The sequence below is a fragment of the Heptranchias perlo genome, chromosome 1 (assembly GCF_035084215.1).
Source record: "Heptranchias perlo isolate sHepPer1 chromosome 1, sHepPer1.hap1, whole genome shotgun sequence".
Lineage (NCBI taxonomy): Eukaryota > Metazoa > Chordata > Chondrichthyes > Hexanchiformes > Hexanchidae > Heptranchias > Heptranchias perlo.
The window spans coordinates 73,099,932-73,119,275 of NC_090325.1; the positions used below are offsets into that span (position 1 = coordinate 73,099,932).

At 49.7% G+C, this 19,344-nt stretch overlaps 2 protein-coding genes across 6 annotated transcripts in view; one reads left to right on the forward strand and one right to left on the reverse strand.

Annotated features, from left to right (window-relative positions):
• Positions 1-8,765, reverse strand: part of trim23 (tripartite motif containing 23) — a 43,266-nt gene extending 34,501 nt beyond the window's left edge. The window contains exons 1-2 of the mRNA XM_067986694.1: positions 8,656-8,765; positions 249-411 (exon numbers count right to left, since the gene is read on the reverse strand). Of these exons, the coding sequence (XP_067842795.1) occupies positions 249-411; positions 8,656-8,745 (253 nt within the window). The 5' untranslated portion in view covers positions 8,746-8,765. The remainder of the gene's footprint in view (positions 1-248; positions 412-8,655) is intronic.
• An 8,818-nt stretch (positions 8,766-17,583) lies between these two features.
• The window catches only part of trappc13 (trafficking protein particle complex subunit 13), an 87,815-nt gene continuing 86,054 nt past the window's right edge, over positions 17,584-19,344 (forward strand). For 4 of the 5 annotated variants that reach the window (XM_067986705.1, XM_067986711.1, XM_067986716.1 and 1 more), the window contains exon 1: positions 17,584-17,661. In XM_067986705.1, coding sequence (XP_067842806.1) covers positions 17,616-17,661 — 46 coding nt within the window. In that variant the 5' untranslated portion in view covers positions 17,584-17,615. The remainder of the gene's footprint in view (positions 17,662-19,344) is intronic. The other variant, XM_067986725.1, reaches the window with a different exon arrangement.

A 19,344-nucleotide genomic window follows, 5' to 3' on the forward strand; every position in this document is an offset into this window, starting at 1 on the left:
TAGAGCCGAACCAGACACTGCCAAAACTCACCAAATTGGGGTGATCAGGCAATCTAATGAGGAGTCTTATAGTGTTATGGCAGAGTAATAAGGTCTAACTAAGGCTTCAAATTAAATTTGCGATACTAAAGCAAGCCAATAAACATGACAATTTTTTAAAACTAAACAAAAAACATCTCAAACTGAAGCATGCAAGAAATTTAAAACATTCAAATGTAATCATTAGAAACATAAATTGCTAGACCAACCTAGTTCAGTCACCTGTCGGTCAAATGGACAACGTATTGCTCTCCCCTGCAGTGGAAGGCGGGTGAGGCAATCATGGCAGACGGTGTGACCACAAAGAAGCAAGCGAGGTACTTTGTCTCCCTGCAGAGAGAATACGTCTTCACAAACTCCACATTCTAGAACCTAACAATTGAGAATATTGCAGGTCAGCTAGTTCTCCGATGACTCAACGAGTGAATGCACCATGTAACATTACTGGTTTGTACAGGGAGGTGGGGGACTACAATTACCCTCCAGGATTCCTGTTCAATTATGCAGTGAAACCGGCGGCGGGGGGAGGAGATGATGAGGGATGGGGGGGGGAGATGATGAGGGATGGGGGGGGGAGATGATGAGGGATGGGGGGGGGAGATGATGAGGGATGGGGGGGGGAGATGATGAGGGATGGGGGGGGGGGGGGGGGAGATGATGAGGGATGGGGGGGGGAGATGATGAGGGATGGGGGGGGAGATGATGAGGGATGGGGGGGGGGGATATGATGAGGGATGGGGGGGGGGGAGATGATGAGGGATGGGGGGGGGGAGATGATGAGGGATGGGGGGGGGGGGAGATGATGAGGGATGGGGGGGGGGGGAGATGATGAGGGATGGGGGGGGGGGGGAGATGATGAGGGATGGGGGGGGGGGGAGATGATGAGGGATGGGGGGGGGGGGGGAGATGATGAGGGATGGGGGGGGGAGATGATGAGGGATGGGGGGGGGAGATGATGAGGGATGGGGGGGGGAGATGATGAGGGATGGGGGGGGGGGAGATGATGAGGGATGGGGGGGGGGAGATGATGAGGGATGGGGGGGGGAGATGATGAGGGATGGGGGCGGGAGATGATGAGGGATGGGGGGGGGAGATGATGAGGGATGGGGGGGGAGATGATGAGGGATGGGGGGGGGAGATGATGAGGGATGGGGGGGGGATGATGAGGGATGGGGGGGGGGATGATGAGGGATGGGGGGGGATGATGAGGGATGGGGGGATGATGAGGGATGGGGGGGGATGATGAGGGATGGGGGGGGATGATGAGGGATGGGGGGGATGATGAGGGATGGGGGGGATGATGAGGGATGGGGGGGATGATGAGGGATGGGGGGGATGATGAGGGATGGGGGGGATGATGAGGGATGGGGGGGATGATGAGGGATGGGGGGGGGGATGATGAGGGATGGGGGGGGATGATGAGGGATGGGGGGGGGATGATGAGGGATGGGGGGATGATGAGGGATGGGGGGGATGATGAGGGATGAGGGGGATGATGAGGGATGGGGGGGATGATGGGGGGGATGATGAGGGATGGGGGGGAGGGAGGGGTATGGTGAGGGAGAGGATGATGATGATGATGATGATGATGATGAGGGGGGGGGAGAGGGGGATGACGAGGGAGAGGAGGAGGAGGATGATGATGATGATGATGAGGGGGGGGGGGGGGGGGAGAGGGGGATGACGAGGGAGAGGAGGAGGAGGATGATGATGACGGATGGGGGGGGAAGAGGACGATGATGATGAGGGGGGGAGAGGGGTATGATGAGGGAGAGGAGGAGGATGATAATGAGGGATGGGGGGGGAGATGATGATGAGGGAGAGGAGGAGGATGATGATGATGAGGGATGGGGGGGGAGATGATGATGATGATGAGGGGGGGGAGGGAGGGGTATGATGAGGGATGGGGGGGATGATGAGGGATGGGGGGGATGATGAGGGATGAGGGGGATGATGAGGGGGATGATGAGGGATGAGGGGGATGATGAGGGATGAGGGGGATGATGAGGGATGAGGGGGATGATGATGATGAGGGGGGGGGAGATGATGAGGGAGGGGGATGATGATGATGATGGGGATGGGGGGGGATGATGATGATGATGATGATGATGGGGATGATGATGATGATGAGGGGGATGATGATGATGATGATGAGGGGGATGATGATGATGATGAAGGGGGGGAGATGATGAGGGAGAGGGGGATGATGATGATGATGGGGGGATGATGATGATGATGAGGGGGGGGGAGATGATGAGGGAGAGGGGGATGATGATGATGATGAGGGGGGGATGGGGGGGATGATGATGATGATAAGGGGGCTGGGGGGGATGATGATGATGATGAGGGGGATGGGGGGGATGATGATGATGATGATGGGGGGGATGATGATGATGGGGATGGGGGGGATGATGATGATGATGAGGGGGATGGGGGAGATGATGATGATGATGAGGGGGATGGGGGGGATGATGATGATGGGGATGGGGGGGATGATGATGATGATGATGAGGGGGATGGGGGGGATGATGATGATGAGAGGGATGGGGGGATGATGATGATGAGAGGGATGGGGGGGATGATGATGATGATGGGGGGGATGATGATGATGAGAGGGGGATGGGGGGGATGATGATGATGATGAGGGGGATGGGGGGGATGATGATGATGGGGATGATGATGGGGGGGATGATGATGGGGGGGATGATGATGAGGGGGATGGGGGGGGAGATGATGATGATGGGGATGGGGGGGATGATGGGGATGGGGGGAGATGATGATGATGAGGGGGATGGGGGGGATGATGATGAGGGGGATGGGGGATGATGATGATGAGGGGGATGGGGGGTGATGATGAGGGGGATGGGGGGGTGATGATGAGGGGGATGGGGGGGGATGATGATGATGATGAGGGGGGGATGATGATGATGAGGGGGGGATGATGATGATGAGGGGGGGATGATGATGATGATGATGAGGGGGGGATGATGATGATGAGGGGGGGATGATGATGATGATGAGGGGGGGGATGATGAGGGGGATGGGGGGGAGATGATGATGAGGGGGGAATGATGATGATGAGGGGGGGGTGATGATGATGATGATGGGATGGGGGGAGATGATGAGGAGAGGGGGATGATGATGATGATGATGAGGGGGATGATGATGATGATGAGGGGGATGATGATGATGATGAGGGGGATGGGGGGTGATGATGAGGGGGATGGGGGGTGATGATGAGGGGGATGATGATGAGGGGGGGGAGATGATGATGATGATGATGAGGGGGGGGATGATGATGATGAGGGGGATGGGGGGTGATGATGAGGGGGATGATGATGAGGGGGGGGGAGATGATGATGATGATGAGGGGATGATGATGATGATGATGATGAGGGGGGGATGATGATGATGAGGGGGGGATGATGATGATGATGAGGGATGGGGGGGGGATGATGATGATGATGAGGGGGGGGATGATGATGATGATGATGATGAGGATGGGGGGGGGATGATGATGATGAGGGGGGGGATGATGAGGGGGATGGGGGGTGATGATGATGATGATGAGGGGGGGGATGATGATGAGGGGGGGGTGTGATGATGAGGGGGGGGGATGATGATGAGGGGGGGGGATGATGATGAGGGGGGGGGGATGATGATGAGGGGGGGGATGATGATGAGGGGGGGGGATGATGATGAGGGGGGGGATGATGATGAGGGGGGGGATGAAGATGAGGGGGGGGGGATGATGATGAGGGGGGGGGATGATGATGAGGGGGGGATGATGATGATGAGGGGGGGATGATGATGATGAGGGGGGGGGATGATGATGAGGGGGGGGATGATGATGAGGGGGGGGGATGATGATGAGGGGGGGGATGATGATGAGGGGGGGGGATGATGATGAGGGGGGGATGATGATGAGGGGGGGGGATGATGATGATGATGGATGGGGGGATGATGATGATGATGATGATGATGAGGGGGGGGGGATGATGATGATGATGATGATGAGGGGAGGGGATGATGATGAGGGGAGGGGGATGATGATGAGGGGAGGGGGATGATGATGAGGGGGGGGGATGATGATGAGGGGGGGATGATGATGAGGGGGGGGATGATGATGAGGGGGGGGATGATGATGAGGGGGGGGATGATGATGAGGGGGGGGATGATGATGAGGGGGGGGATGATGATGAGGGGGGGGATGATGATGAGGGGGGCGGATGATGATGAGGGGGGGGGATGATGATGAGGGGGGGGGATGATGATGAGGGGGGGGGATGATGATGAGGGGGGGGATGATGATAAGGGGGGGGATGATGATGAGGGGGGGGATGATGATGAGGGGGGGGATGATGATGAGGGGGGGATGATGATGAGGGGGGATGATGATGAGGGGGGGATGATGATGAGGGGGGGGATGATGATGAGGGGGGCGGATGATGATGAGGGGGGGGGGATGATGATGAGGGGGGGGGATGATGATGAGGGGGGCGGGATGATGATGAGGGGGGGGGGATGATGATGAGGGGGGGGATGATGATGAGGGGGGGGGGATGATGATGAGGGGGGGGATGATGATGAGGGGGGGGATGATGATGAGGGGGGGGATGATGATGAGGGGGGAATGATGAGGGGGGGGATGATGATGAGGGGGGGGGGATGATGATGAGGGGGGGGGGATGATGATGAGGGGGGGGGATGATGATGAGGGGGGGGGATGATGATGAGGGGGGGGGATGATGATGAGGGGGGGGGATGATGATGAGGGGGGGGGGGTGATGATGAGGGGGGATGATGATGGGGGGGGGATGATGATGATGATGATGAGGGGGGGGAGATGATGATGATGATGAGGGGGGGGGATGATGATGGGGGGGGATGATGATGAGGGGGGGGATGATGATGACGATGATGATGATGATGATGATGAGGGGGGGGAGATGATGATGATGAGGGGGGGGATGATGATGAGGGGGGGATGATGATGAGGGGGGGGGATGATAATGAGGGGGGGGGATGATAATGAGGGGGGGGGATGATAATGAGGGGGGGGGATGATAATGAGGGGGGGGGATGATAATGAGGGGGGGGATGATAATGAGGGGGGGGATGATAATGAGGGGGGGGGGATGATGATGAGGGGGGGGGGATGATGATGGGGGGGGCGATGATGATGAGGGGGGGGGGGATGATGATGAGGGGGGGGGGGATGATGAGGGGGGCGGATGATGATGAGGGGGGGGATGATGATGAGGGGGGGATGATGATGAGGGGGGGGATGATGATGAGGGGGGGGATGATGATGAGGGGGGGGGATGATGATGAGGGGGGGGGATGATGAGGGGGGGGGGGGATGATGAGGGGGGGGATGATGATGAGGGGGGGGATGATGATGAGGGGGGGGATGATGATGAGGGGGGGATGATGATGGGGGGGGATGATGATGATGATGATGAGGGGGGGGATGATGATGATGATGAGGGATGATGATGATGAGGGAGAGGGGGATGATGATGATGATGAGGGGGGGGATGATGAGGGGGGGGGGATGATGAGGGGGGGGATGATGATGAGGGGGGGGGGGGGATGATGATGAGGGGGGGGGATGATGATGAGGGGGGGGGGGATGATGATGAGGGGGGGGGATGATGATGAGGGGGGGGGGGATGATGATGAGGGGGGGGGTGATGATGAGGGGGGGGGATGATGAGGGGGGGGGATGATGAGGGGGGGGGATGATGATGATGATGAGGGGGGGGATGATGAGGGGGGGGGATGATGATGATGATGAGGGGGGGGGATGATGAGGGGGGGATGATGATGAGGGGGGGGGATGATGATGAGGGGGGGGATGATGATGAGGGGGGCGGATGATGATGAGGGGGGGGGATGATGATGAGGGGGGGGGATGATGATGAGGGGGGGGGATGATGATGAGGGGGGGGGATGATGATGAGGGGGGGGGGATGATGATGAGGGGGGGGGGATGATGATGAGGGGGGGGGGATGATGATGATGAGGGGGGGATGATGATGATGAGGGGGGGGGGATGATGATGAGGGGGGGGGATGATGATGAGGGGGGGATGATGATGAGGGGGGGATGATGATGAGGGGGGGGATGATGATGAGGGGGGGGATGATGATGAGGGGGGGAATGATGATGAGGGGGGAATGATGATGAGGGGGGGAATGATGAGGGGGGGGGATGATGAGGGGGGGGATGATGATGAGGGGGAGGGGGATGATGATGAGGGGGGGGGGGATGATGATGAGGGGGGGGGATGATGATGAGGGGGGGGGGGATGATGATGAGGGGGGGGGGGATGATGATGAGGGGGGGATGATGATGGGGGGGGGATGATGATGATGATGAGGGGGGGGGATGATGATGAGGGGGGGGGATGATGATGAGGGGGGGGATGATGATGAGGGGGGGATGATGATGAGGGGGGGATGATGATGAGGGGGGGGGATGATGATGAGGGGGGGGGATGATAATGAGGGGGGGGATGATAATGAGGGGGGGGGATGATAATGAGGGGGGGGGATGATAATGAGGGGGGGGGATGATAATGAGGGGGGGGGGGATGATAATGAGGGGGGGGGATGATAATGAGGGGGGGGGTGATAATGAGGGGGGGGGTGATAATGAGGGGGGGGGGGATGATAATGAGGGGGGGGGGATGATAATGAGGGGGGGGATGATAATGAGGGGGGGGATGATAATGAGGGGGGGGATGATAATGAGGGGGGGGGATGATAATGAGGGGGGGGGATGATAATGAGGGGGGGATGATGATGAGGGGGGGGATGATGATGAGGGGGGGGATGATGATGAGGGGGGGGGGGATGATGATGAGGGGGGGGATGATGATGAGGGGGGGGATGATGATGAGGGGGGGGGATGATGATGAGGGGGGGGATGATGATGAGGGGGGGGATGATGATGAGGGGGGGGGATGATGATGAGGGGGGGATGATGATGAGGGGGGGATGATGATGAGGGGGGGGATGATGATGAGGGGGGGGGGATGATGATGAGGGGGGATGATGATGGGGGGGATGATGATGATGATGAGGGGGTGGAGATGATGATGATGATGATGATGATGAGGGGGGGGGATGATGATGAGGGGGGCGGATGATGATGAGGGGGGGATGATGATGAGGGGGGGATGATGATGAGGGGGGGGATGATGATGAGGGGGGGGGATGATGAGGGGGGGGATGATAATGAGGGGGGGATGATGATGAGGGGGGGGATGATGATGGGGGGGATGATGATGATGATGATGAGGGATGATGATGATGATGATGAGGGATGATGATGATGATGATGAGGGAGAGGGGATGATGATGATGATGAGGGGGGGGGATGATGAGGGGGGGGGATGATGAGGGGGGGGGATGATGAGGGGGGGGATGATGAGGGGGGGGATGATGATGAGGGGGGGGGGATGATGATGAGGGGGGGATGATGATGGGGGTGATGATGATGATGATGAGGGGGTGGAGATGATGATGATGATGATGATGATGAGGGGGGGGGATGATGATGAGGGGGGGGATGATGATGAGGGGGGGGATGATGATGATGAGGGGGGGGGATGATGATGAGGGGGGGATGATGATGAGGGGGGGATGATGATGAGGGGGGGGATGATGATGAGGGGGGGGGATGATGATGAGGGGGGGATGATGATGGGGGGGATGATGATGATGATGAGGGGGTGGAGATGATGATGATGATGAGGGGGGGATGATGATGGGGGGGATGATGATGATGATGAGGGGGTGGAGATGATGATGATGATGATGATGATGAGGGGGGGGGATGATGATGAGGGGGGCGGATGATGATGAGGGGGGGGATGATGATGAGGGGGGGATGATGATGAGGGGGGGATGATGATGAGGGGGGGGATGATGATGAGGGGGGGATGATGAGGGGGGGGATGATGATGAGGGGGGGGATGATGATGAGGGGGGGGATGATGATGGGGGGGGATGATGATGGGGGGGGATGATGATGATGATGATGAGGGAGAGGGGGATGATGATGATGATGAGGGGGGGGGATGATGAGGGGGGGGGGGGATGATGAGGGGGGGGGGATGATGAGGGGGGGGATGATGATGAGGGGGGGGGGGATGATGATGAGGGGGGGGGATGATGATGAGGGGGGGGGGATGATGATGGGGGGGGGGGGAATGATGATGAGGGGGGGGGAATGATGATGAGGGGGGGGGGATGATGATGAGGGGGGGGATGATGATGAGGGGGGGGGATGATGAGGGGGGGGGATGATGATGATGATGATGAGGGGGGGGGATGATGATGATGATGAGGGGGGGGATGATGAGGGGGGGGATGATGATGATGATGAGGGGGGGGGATGATGATGATGATGAGGGGGGGGGGGGGGGGATGATGATGATGATGATGAGGGGGGGGGCGGATGATGATGATGATGATGATGGGGGGGGATGACGAGGTTCGTGGTCGGTCGAAGCCACGACAGCAGAATTGCGGAGACGGATACCCGGTCCGACATCACTGGCCCGGGTGCTGTTGAGGTTGAGGCACAAACACGGCCCACACTCACCTTGACAGTGCAGCCGCTGGCGCTGCGCGGTGGCCGGGCGCCGTTTTCCATCCCAGCCGCAGGCAGTTTCTTCACTGCAGCGGCCGCCATTCTGGAACACACCAACACCCGCAGATTTACGGGGTGAAGACGATTAATCATCTCAAATCCAGCTCGGAGTCATTCCATTAGAATTCACAAAATAGCTTTAAATAATAATTCATAATAGTATGTATCACATTTACAAGTACGATAATTGATTCTTGGTCCAGATTTTATCAAATTCCCCACTCATAACCGTAATGGTGCGGTCCAAATACTGCAGCACGTCACAGACTCGTATTAGTTAAAGCTGCGCATGCTCAGATTGTTAAACCTACTTTGTTTAGTGGAGTTTGGAATAATAATAATGATATTAAAACTCAGGCATTGCAAACGAAAAGGTATTTACATTAACATAGACCAACCAATGAGTATATATTTTTCTAGTAGTGACGTGTAAACAGCTTTAATTGTTCTCACAAAAAACTGCACATCAAAAGGAACATACAAGCAATGGGAAGATGCAAAGAAGAACAACAGTGATCAGGAAAGACTAGAGAAGTTTAAGCCGTACAGTCTAGACAGAAACAATTTAAGGGGGATCTTATTGAGATAGCCAAATTACTCAATAACACAGATGAGGTCACAAGATAAGTAGGGATGAAGAAGGCCACTTGGCCCATATCAGTTCATCCGCCCAGAAGTACCCAACAGCTCCCATTTGCACCACCTAATTGCTTCTTTAATGCATCCAGGGTCTTCACCTCCGTCACCCTGCCTGGAAGTCCATTCTAAGCGTGGATTGTGTGTGAAGACGAACTTCCTGACATCAATCCTAAAATTAGCTTTTACAACAACAGCTACTTGCATTCATATAGCGCCTTTAACGTAGTAAAATGTCCCAAGGTGCTTTACAGGATCGTAACCTATTTCCTTGTCAAATTCCCACAACTTAATTTAAAGTAATATTCCAGATTTACCTTTTATTATTTTATTTACCTCTACAAGATCACCTCTCAGACAGCTCCTTTCCAGACTGAAAAGCCCTAGTCTTTCTAGTCTTCTCTCATAAGAAAAGCCTTCGTCTTTCTAGTCTTCTCTCATATCTCAGACATCTGACACCATTGATCAGCCTCATGGCTTTTTTTTGAACTGCCTTCACATTTGAATGTCTCCCTTGTATCTCGGCAACCAGAACTGGACGCAGTACTTAAGTTGTGGTCTGACCAGAGCGCTGCAGAGTTTGATCACTATCTCTTCTGACATATCAACTATTTTGGCTATGTAGTTAAACATTCTATCAGCTTTTCGATTTAATGTACAGTCTATTAAGGATCCTAGGCCTCTTTTCACTTTATCCTTAGCTATTTCAACACCATTCACCCTTTGCACTTGTCAGCATTATATTTCATCTGCCATTGATCTTCTTACATACATACTTTGTCCAATTGACTCTCATTTTTGGCTGCTTCCTCCAGTTCCACCGCCCTTCTAAGTTTGGTATCATCATCAAATCAGACAACCTTGCATTGAGTTTCTGAGTCTAGGTTATTGAACCTGCAGCTGTACATCAAGGAAAGTCAGACCAGTAAGGCAAGAGATCATAAATTCAAATGAGTGAAAAATAAACTTCAAACATTTCTTTACTCAGACAATTGGAATAATCTACCAGGTAAAGTAATGCAGTCAAAGACATGGATGAGGTGGGGGGTGGGGGGGGAGGGATGTAGGTTCCAGAACGCAGTTAGACGTTAGCCAGGCTGATATGGAGTGCCAGAGGGACCAGCTCAACGGACTGATTGACTATATTTATGGCAGACCCGAATTTGTAATAGAACCTTATTTGATTTAACTGTCCATTGCATCTTTTTAGGAACAAAGTCAATGTTTGAAGAACTATAGCGGTGAGGACACATGCTTATTTAAAATACTTTGCCTTCATTTGTGAATTGATTTTGCTTTCATACATGCCTCCATGTCATCTTACTAAAAAGTCAGATAAATGTTATTCATAGAAGACATACAGAATTTTTAGCTAAGCATTTTAATAGGAATTATGCTCCTTACCCTGAAGCATAATGAATTTAGATATCAGAAAGAGAGCCGCAGTAAGCACGTGTTGGGTATGTTTGATTGTGATATCAATGGAGTAGATTTTCTCTATGTATATTTATATTGTGTATTGTATCTGACTCTATCTAATCTGAAAAATCTGATAATCTGATTTATTCAACGCAGATAAGTGTTACTGGCTTTTACAAAGTAATGTAATTTTTACCTAGGCACTCTGTCAAAAGTTTTCTCTCATATCTATGAACCTACAAGGTATACTGTTTTACTGTACACTAGATGACTTTCTGTTATTTATTTTGTAGGTACTATGTTGTCTTGCAAGACAAACTCCATTGTAAACAGCCTGTATGCAAAGAGTGTTTGTGCAGAATAACATTACTGTCTCACTTTACACAACACCAACAACTTGCATTTATATAGCACCTTTAACATCAAGTTACATCGAAACTACAGCACAGAAACAGGCCATTAGGCTCAACTGGTCTATGCCGGCGCTTATGCTTCACGCAAGCCTCCTCCCTCCCTACTTCATCTAACCCTATCAGCATACCCTTCTATTCCTTTCTCCCTCATGTGCTAATCTAGCTTCCCCTTAAATGCCTCTATGCTATTTGCCTCAACTATTCCTCATGGTAGCGTGTTCCACATTCTTACCACTCTTTGGGTAAAGAGGTTTCTCCTGAATTCCCTATTGGATTTATTAGCGACTATTTCATATTCATGACCGCTAGTTTTGGACTCCCCCCACAAGTGGCAACATTTTCTCTACGTCTACCCTATTAAACCCTATCGTTATCTTAAAGACCTTTATCAGGTCACCCATCAGCCTTCCCTTTTCTAGAGAAAAGAGTCCCAGCCTATTCAGCCTTTCCAGATCAGGATATCCTCTCAGTTCTGGTATCACCCTGGTGAATCTTTTTTGCATCATCTCCAATGCCTCTATATCCTTTCTATAATATAGAGACCAGAACTGTGCACAATATTCCAAGTGTGGTCTAACCAAGGTTCCATACAAGTTTAACATAACTTGTTTGCTTTTCAATTCTACCCCACTAGAAATGAACCCTAATGCTTGATTTGCCTTTATTTTGACCTTATTAACCTGCGTCGTTAGCTTTAGTGATTTGTGTATCTGTACCCCTAGATCCCTTTGTTCCTCTATCCCGTTTAGATTCTTATTATCCAAGCAGTATGTGGCCTCCTTATTCTTCCTACCAAAATGCACCACCTCACCCTAATCTATATTGAATTTCATTTGCCAATTACATACCCATTCTGCACGTTTATTAATGTGCATTTGCATTTTGACGCATTCTTCCTTTGTATTAACTACACCCCCCCAAATTTGGTTGCATCCGCAAATTTTGAAATTGTACTTCCAATTCCCGAATCCAAATTGTTAATGTAAATTGTGAACAACATTGTTCCCAGCATCAATCTCTGTGGAACACCACTTCCCATCTTTTGCCAGTCTAAGTAGCTACCCTTAACCCCTGCTGTCAGTTTTCTGTTTTGTAGCCAAGTTGTTGTCCATTCTGCTACCTGTCCCCTGACTCCACATGCTCTGAACATAGCCATGAATCTACATGGGGGTACCTTATCAAAGCCTTTTGAAAATCCTAATATATTACATCTACTTCATTACTCTTATCTGCTCTTTCTATTACTTCTTCAAAGAATTCAATAAGGTTGGTCAAACATAACTTTCTCTTCTGAAATCCGTTCTGACTATTCTTTATTATATTTTCATTCTCTAGATGTCTTTTTATTACATCTTTGAGTAAAGATTCCATTATCTTTCCTACCACTGTTGTGGGAAAATCACCACTCGGAGTCAGACTTAAAGATTCAACATGCAGTTTATTGGACAAAGTACTTTGGGAGAAGAACTGGACACTCCGCAGCGTTCGCAGCTAACTTCTCAACTTCAAAATGGTTGTCATGCTTTTTTATACCTTTGAAATACAGACTTTCAGCAACTATTACATCATTAGTCTTTATTAGTGTACACATTAGCCCGCACAGCAACCACGGACCTCCAATCATATTAAAACAACTGTTATCACCTTAAGACAGTATGGTCTTTGTCTATTCAGTCTGGTTCTGTAGTTTTTATCAGCTCGTTGTGAAATGTCTTTTGTATTCCCAGACTGTAAGTCAGTTTTCTGAACATACAAACTCAGCATTTTAAATGTCTTTCCCACAGTCACAGAATTCATTTTGTTTAGTAGAGTCCATTTTGTTAGTAGTCAAGTGTTATGTTTAAGCTTTTAATTAGGGTTAGTCTGGTCTGCACAAAGCGCATTTCAGTGTGGTCTTGGGGCAATGAGCGCAGCCATGTACACAATAGTCACTTCATCTTTGCCTTTTAACCCAACAGCCCAAATTTTACCCTAACACCACTGATGTTAAGCTAACTGGTCTATAGTTCCCTGGACTTGTTCTAACTACCTTTATAAATATAGAAATAACATTAGCTGTCCAACAGACCTCTGGCAGTATTCTCTTTATTAGTGAATTTTTATATATGTATAATAGTGTTTCTGCTATCTCCTCCATAACTTCTTTTAATATTCACGGATGCAATCCATCCAATCCAGGGGTCTTATCCTCCCTAAGTTTGATTAGTTTATCAATTATCTCCTACCTTTATTATAAATGTTTTAATATCTTTTTCGATCTCTTCTTCTAATGTTCTGCCCACCTTGTTAGTCTCCCTGGACATAGTAATATGTCCCAAGTGTAAAATGTTGGATAGCCAGGTGGTGAAGGATAGAATACTAGAGCCTAGTCTTCAGTTGCTTCCAACCCTTTATTCTCAGAGATCCCTTGTACACACCGCACACCCCCTAGAAAAGCTCCCTCCTATAAATGGATGCATGAGAGTCCCCAATTGATACCCACCACCTGAATACAATTAACACTAATTGATATAAATCACATGGATACAGTGAACACCAAGGCACTTTACAGGAGCGACTATCAAACAAAATCTGACACAAAGCCACATAAGGAGATATTAGTACAGGTGACCAAAAGCTTGGTCGAAGAGGTAGGTTTTAAGGAGCGTCTTAAAGGAGGAGGAGAGAGGTAGCAAGGCGGGGAGGTTTAGGGAAAGAATTCCAGAGCTTAGGGCCTAGGCAGCTGAAGGTACGGCCACAAATGGTGGCGTGATGAAAATCGGGTATGTGCAAGAGGCAAGAATTGGAGGAGCGCAGAGATCTCGGAGGGTTGTAGGGCTGGAGGAGGTTCAGAGATAGGGTGGGGAGAGGCCATGGAGGGATTTGAAAACAAGGATGAGAATTTTAAAATCGAGGCATTCCCGGACCAAGAGCCGATGTAGGTCAGCGAGCACAGGGGTGATGGGTGAATGGGTCTTGGTGTGAGTTAGGATATGGGGTTTTAGATGAGTTCAAGTTTATGGAGGGCGGAAGATGGGAAGGTGGCCAGGAGAGCATTGGAAACGTCAAGTGTGGAGGTAACAAAGGCATGGATGAGGGTTTCATCAGCAGATGAGCTGAGGCAGGGGTGGAGCCGGACGATGTTATGGAGGTGGAAGTAGGCAATCTTGGTGATGAGCGGATATGTGGTCGGAAACTCATTTCAGGGTCAAATAGGATGCCAAGGTTGCGAACCATCTGGTTCAGCCTCAGACAGTGGCCAGGGAGAGGGATGGAGTCAGTGGCGAGGGAATAGAGTTTGTGGCAGGGACTGAAGATAATGGCTTTGGTCTTCCCAATATTTGAAGGAAATTTTTGCACATCCAGTGTTGGATGTCGGACAAGCAGTGTGACAAATCAGAGATTGTGGAAGGGTCAAATAACGTGGTGGTGAGATAGAACTGGGTGCTGTCAGCGGACATGTGGAACCAGACGTTGTGTACGCACTGACTAAAACAACTAGTAAAATAATAGCTCAAACTAAATACAATTTTGAAGAAGAGAAATGTACCTCTCTAGCCCTCAGGCAGTTTCTCTTTTGATACAGTTTTGTATAACTAATGTATACATTTCTTTTCAAACTTTGTGTTTTTCTTGTTATTTTTGGCTTACCGCAGCCTCCAAAGAGTTCCCAAAGTTACTTTTTGCTTTCATTCCTTCCCGTCCAGGAAATACACTCCTGTCTCACAGTGGGTAACAATTGCAGCCTTTTCCCAGTGCATAATGGAGTCTTGCCATCTGATCTCACTTCTCCCCATAGGGATAAATCTTGTGGTACCTTTCTAAGTCAGCCTGACTGAACTCAGTGGAGCAGAGAAATGATTCTGGATAAGAACGTAAGAAATAGGATAGGCCATACAGCCTCGCGAGCCAGCTCTTCCATTCAATATCATGGCTGATCTTCAATCTTAACTCCACGTTCCTGCCCGATCCCCATATCCCTTGATTCCCCTAGAGTCCAAAAATCTACCTATCTCAGCCTTGAACATATTCAACGACTCAGCATCTACTGCCCTTTGGAGTGGAGAATTCCAAAGATTTACAATCCTCTGAGTGAAGAAATTCCTCTTCATATCAGTCTTAAATGGCCGACCCCTTATCCTGAGACTATGCCCCCTAGTTCTAGACAATCCAACCAGTGGAAATAACCTCTCAGCATTTACCCGGTCAAGCCCCCTCTCTACGCCAGAGGGCTGTGGACGCTCAATCGTTGTGTATTAAAGACTAAGATAGATTTTTGGATTCTAAGGGAATCAAGGGATATGGGGATTGGGTGGGAAAGTGGATTTGAGATTGGAGATCAGCCATGATCTTACGGAATGGTGGAGCAGGCTCGAGGGGCCATATGGCCTACTCCTGCTCCTATCTCTTATGATCTTATGTTCTTAGGATTTTTAACTCTGCTGTGATGCTGTCCACGTCAAATAGCCTGATAACAACATCATGGTTCACATACGAAGAATGACCACCTGAATAAGCTACTGGAAGGGTGCCAGTACTTGTTGACCTGAAGTGCAGCAACTGTTAACACTTCCAGGAGAGAAGGGAAGAAAAGGGGAGGCAAATTAGGAAAAAAAAAGAACATCTTGCACCTAAAATTTGTTGAATCTTGACAACTCCGTCAATTACACGTTTTTAAATATTCACCATTTTAACAATCCAGCAATATAAATACTATTTCATTCAGTATTTGTACTGCTTTATCCCTCCTCATCCTCCTTGACCTCTCTGCAGCCTTTGACATGGTTGATTACACCATCCTCCTCCAATGTCTCTCCTCCATTGTCCAGCTCAGTGGGACGGCCGTCACTTGGTTTTACTTTTACCCATCCGTTTGTAGCCAAAGTATCTCCAGCAATGGCTTCTCTTCCCACCTCCACACCTCATAAATCCCCCAAGGCTCCATCCTCGACCTCTTCCTCTTCCTTATCTACACGTTGTCCTCTTGTTACTTCTGTAGACATGAGATCTGCTTCCACATGTACACTGATAACACCCAGCTCTACCTCTCTCAACCCACCCCACTGCCTCTGTGCTATCAGATTGTTTGTCAAAATCCAGTCTTGGATGAGCTGCAATTTCCTCCTGCTAAACATGGAATGATCAAAGCCATCATCTTCAGTGATCGCCATAAACTCCGTACCCTCCTCACTGACATCGTTCCCCTCCTCGGCCACTGTTTGGGGCAGATTAAGGATGCTTGCAACCTCAGCGTCCTGTTTGACCCTGAACTGAGCTTCTGACCCCATATCTCCTTCATCACAAAAACTGCCTACTACCACCTCCATAACATCATTGGCCTTCATCCCTACTTCAGCCCATCTATTGCTGAAATGCTCATTCATGCCCTTGTCACTTTCAGACTCAATGACTTCAATGCTTTCCTGGCTAGCCTCCCATCCTCCACCTTCTGTAAACTTCACCTCATCCAAAAATCGGCTGTCCATATCCTACCTCACAAAAGTTCTGCCTACCTATCAGCTCGGCACCTGTTGACCTACATTGATTCCCGGTTGCCTATGCCTCAAATTTAAAATTCTCATTTGAGTGTGTGTAAATCCCTTCAAGGCTTTGCCCATCCCTATCACTGTAAAGGCCAGCCGTACAAACCCCCTAACCCCCAGCCCGAATTATCTGTTCCTTTGACTATGGCCTCGTGTGCATCCCCTTCCCCCACATTTGTCCAAACACTGGGGGTTATGCCGTTAGCGTCTAGGCCCTTTGCTCTGGAATTCCTTCTCTAAACCTCTTCGTCTTTCTCCTTCTTTAAGACCATCTTTAAAACACAATTCTTTGACCAAGCTTTTGTTCACTCCTCAATCCTTTGGTTCAGAATCCATTTTTCATTTCAGCTCTGTGAAGCGCATTGGAGAGTTTCTCTACTTTAAAGGCGCTATATAAATACAAGTTGTTGTGATATAAGAGAATGTGATATAATTTAGTATATTATAATGTAGTATATGAACAATTTAAATAATGTGATTTCCGTAGATGATAAGACAAGCTGTTGCTTTGAGTTTAATTTGTGTGCTGTGACTACAATCAATGATTGCACTGAAAATAACCGAAATACTTGTGTTTTTCCTTTTAAATTCGTTGTATTTATGGGCCAGTCTGTGCTTGCGAGGTATGCTTTTTTACTTTCCATGGTACGTGTAAAAATACAATAAAACTGAAGCAATTTATTTGCAAAAAAAATCCATAATAAAACATAAAAATAACTTTTAAAAAGCATCCATTAAAATAGAATAGTGGTCCATTTTTTTCCTCTCGTGACAATCAGCAACAGTCAGGCCCACAGGGTTTGGAGCAGAGAGCAAATTGTGTTTCGAAATCTCTCGCACCGTGTGTGTTTTTTTGGCTTTATATCGGGGCCCGTAGGGTAGTTCGCGCATGCGGGTTAGAATCGATAGTTGAGCGGCGAAGATGGACGTGAATCAGCCGAAACAGGAGCACCTGCTCGCGCTGAAAGGTAACCAGCGGGGCCCGGGGGCCGGGGCTGGGGCCGGGGCCGGGCCACCGCCGCTGACAGGGGGCGTCAGGAGTTCAGACGGAAGGAAATGCGGTCAGGGAGAGGCCGTGGGATGGTCCGTCGGCGCCTGAGAGAGAAAGGCGGGGAGGGGACAGTAGAGCGGGGAGGCCCGGGCGGCCGCCGGTTCTCTCGTTTTGGGGTTGATATTTGCAGTGATTTCCCTCTCTCATAGTCACCAGCTTTCCATGGGTTTAAGTGGGTTTGCCATCAGTCTCATTATGGACAGTTATAGGGGATTGAATGAATGAATGGATGAATAATGGATGGATGGATGGATGGGGCAGAGGAGGACAGGGAGTGACTACACATTTACAGGTAAATGCAGTGCTCCCGCCGTGGAGCTGCACTCCAAAGGGAGCGTGGATCACAGAGAGGGCTGAAACACCGAAGTCCTAATTCTCTGAGCGGCACGCCATTTTAGTGTGGCTCAACTCTAGGAGTGTAAGATCAGTGAATACACCTGTAAGTTTACACTAAGCTTTCCCTATAGCTCCTGTTTCTATGCGGAGTTCTTGTAAGTGCTGCTTTACATTGAACATAAGAAATAGGAGCATAAGTAGGCCACATGGCCCCTCGAGCCTGCTCAGCCATTCAATCAGATCTTTGACCCCCCAACTCCACTTTCTTGCCTGATCCCCATATTCTTTGATTCCCCTAGAGTCCAGAAATCTATCTATCTCAGCCTTGAATATATTCAATGACTGAGCAATCCACAGGCCTTTGGGGTAGAGAATTCCAAAGATTCACAACCCTTTGAGTGTAGAAATTCCTCCTCATCTTAGTCTTAAATAGCTGACCCCTTATCCTGTGACTATGCCCCCTAGTTCTAGACTGTCCAACTAGGGGAAACAACCTCTCAGCATCTACCCTGCCAAGCCCCCTCATAATCTTATATGTTTCAATTAGATTACCTCTCATTCTTCTAAACTCCAGAGAATATAGGCCCATTCTACTCAACCTTGCCTCATAGGACAACCCTCTCATCCCAGGAATTAATCTAGTGAACCTTTGCTGCACTGCCTTTAAGGCAAGTATGTCCTCCCTTAGATAAGGAGACCAAAACTGTACGCAGTACTCCAGGTGAAGTCTCACCAAAGCCCTGTACAATTGTAGCAAGACTTCCTTACTTTTGTACTCTAACCCCCCTTCAATAAAGGTCAACATACCATTTGCTTTCCTAATTGCCTGCTGTACCTACATGCTAACTTTTGTGTTTTTTGTATGAGAACACCCAAGTTTCTTTGAAAACCAACATTTAATAGTTTCTCACCATTTAAAAAATATTCTGTTTCTATTCTTCCTACCAAAGTGAATAAATTAACATTTCCCCACATTATGCTCCATCTGCCACCTCCTTGTCCACTCACTTAACCTGTCCATATCCCTTTGCAGATTCTTTGTGTCCTCCTCAGAGCTTACTTTCCCACCTAGCTTTGTATCATCAGTAAACTTACACTCGGTCCCTTCGTCTAAGTCATTAATATAGATGGTAAATAGCTGAGGCCCAAGCACCAATCCTTGCGGCACCCCACCAGTTACAGCTTGCCAGCCTGAAAATGACCCGTTTATCCCTACTCTCTGCTTTCTGACTGTTAACCAATCCTCTATCTGTGCTAATATATT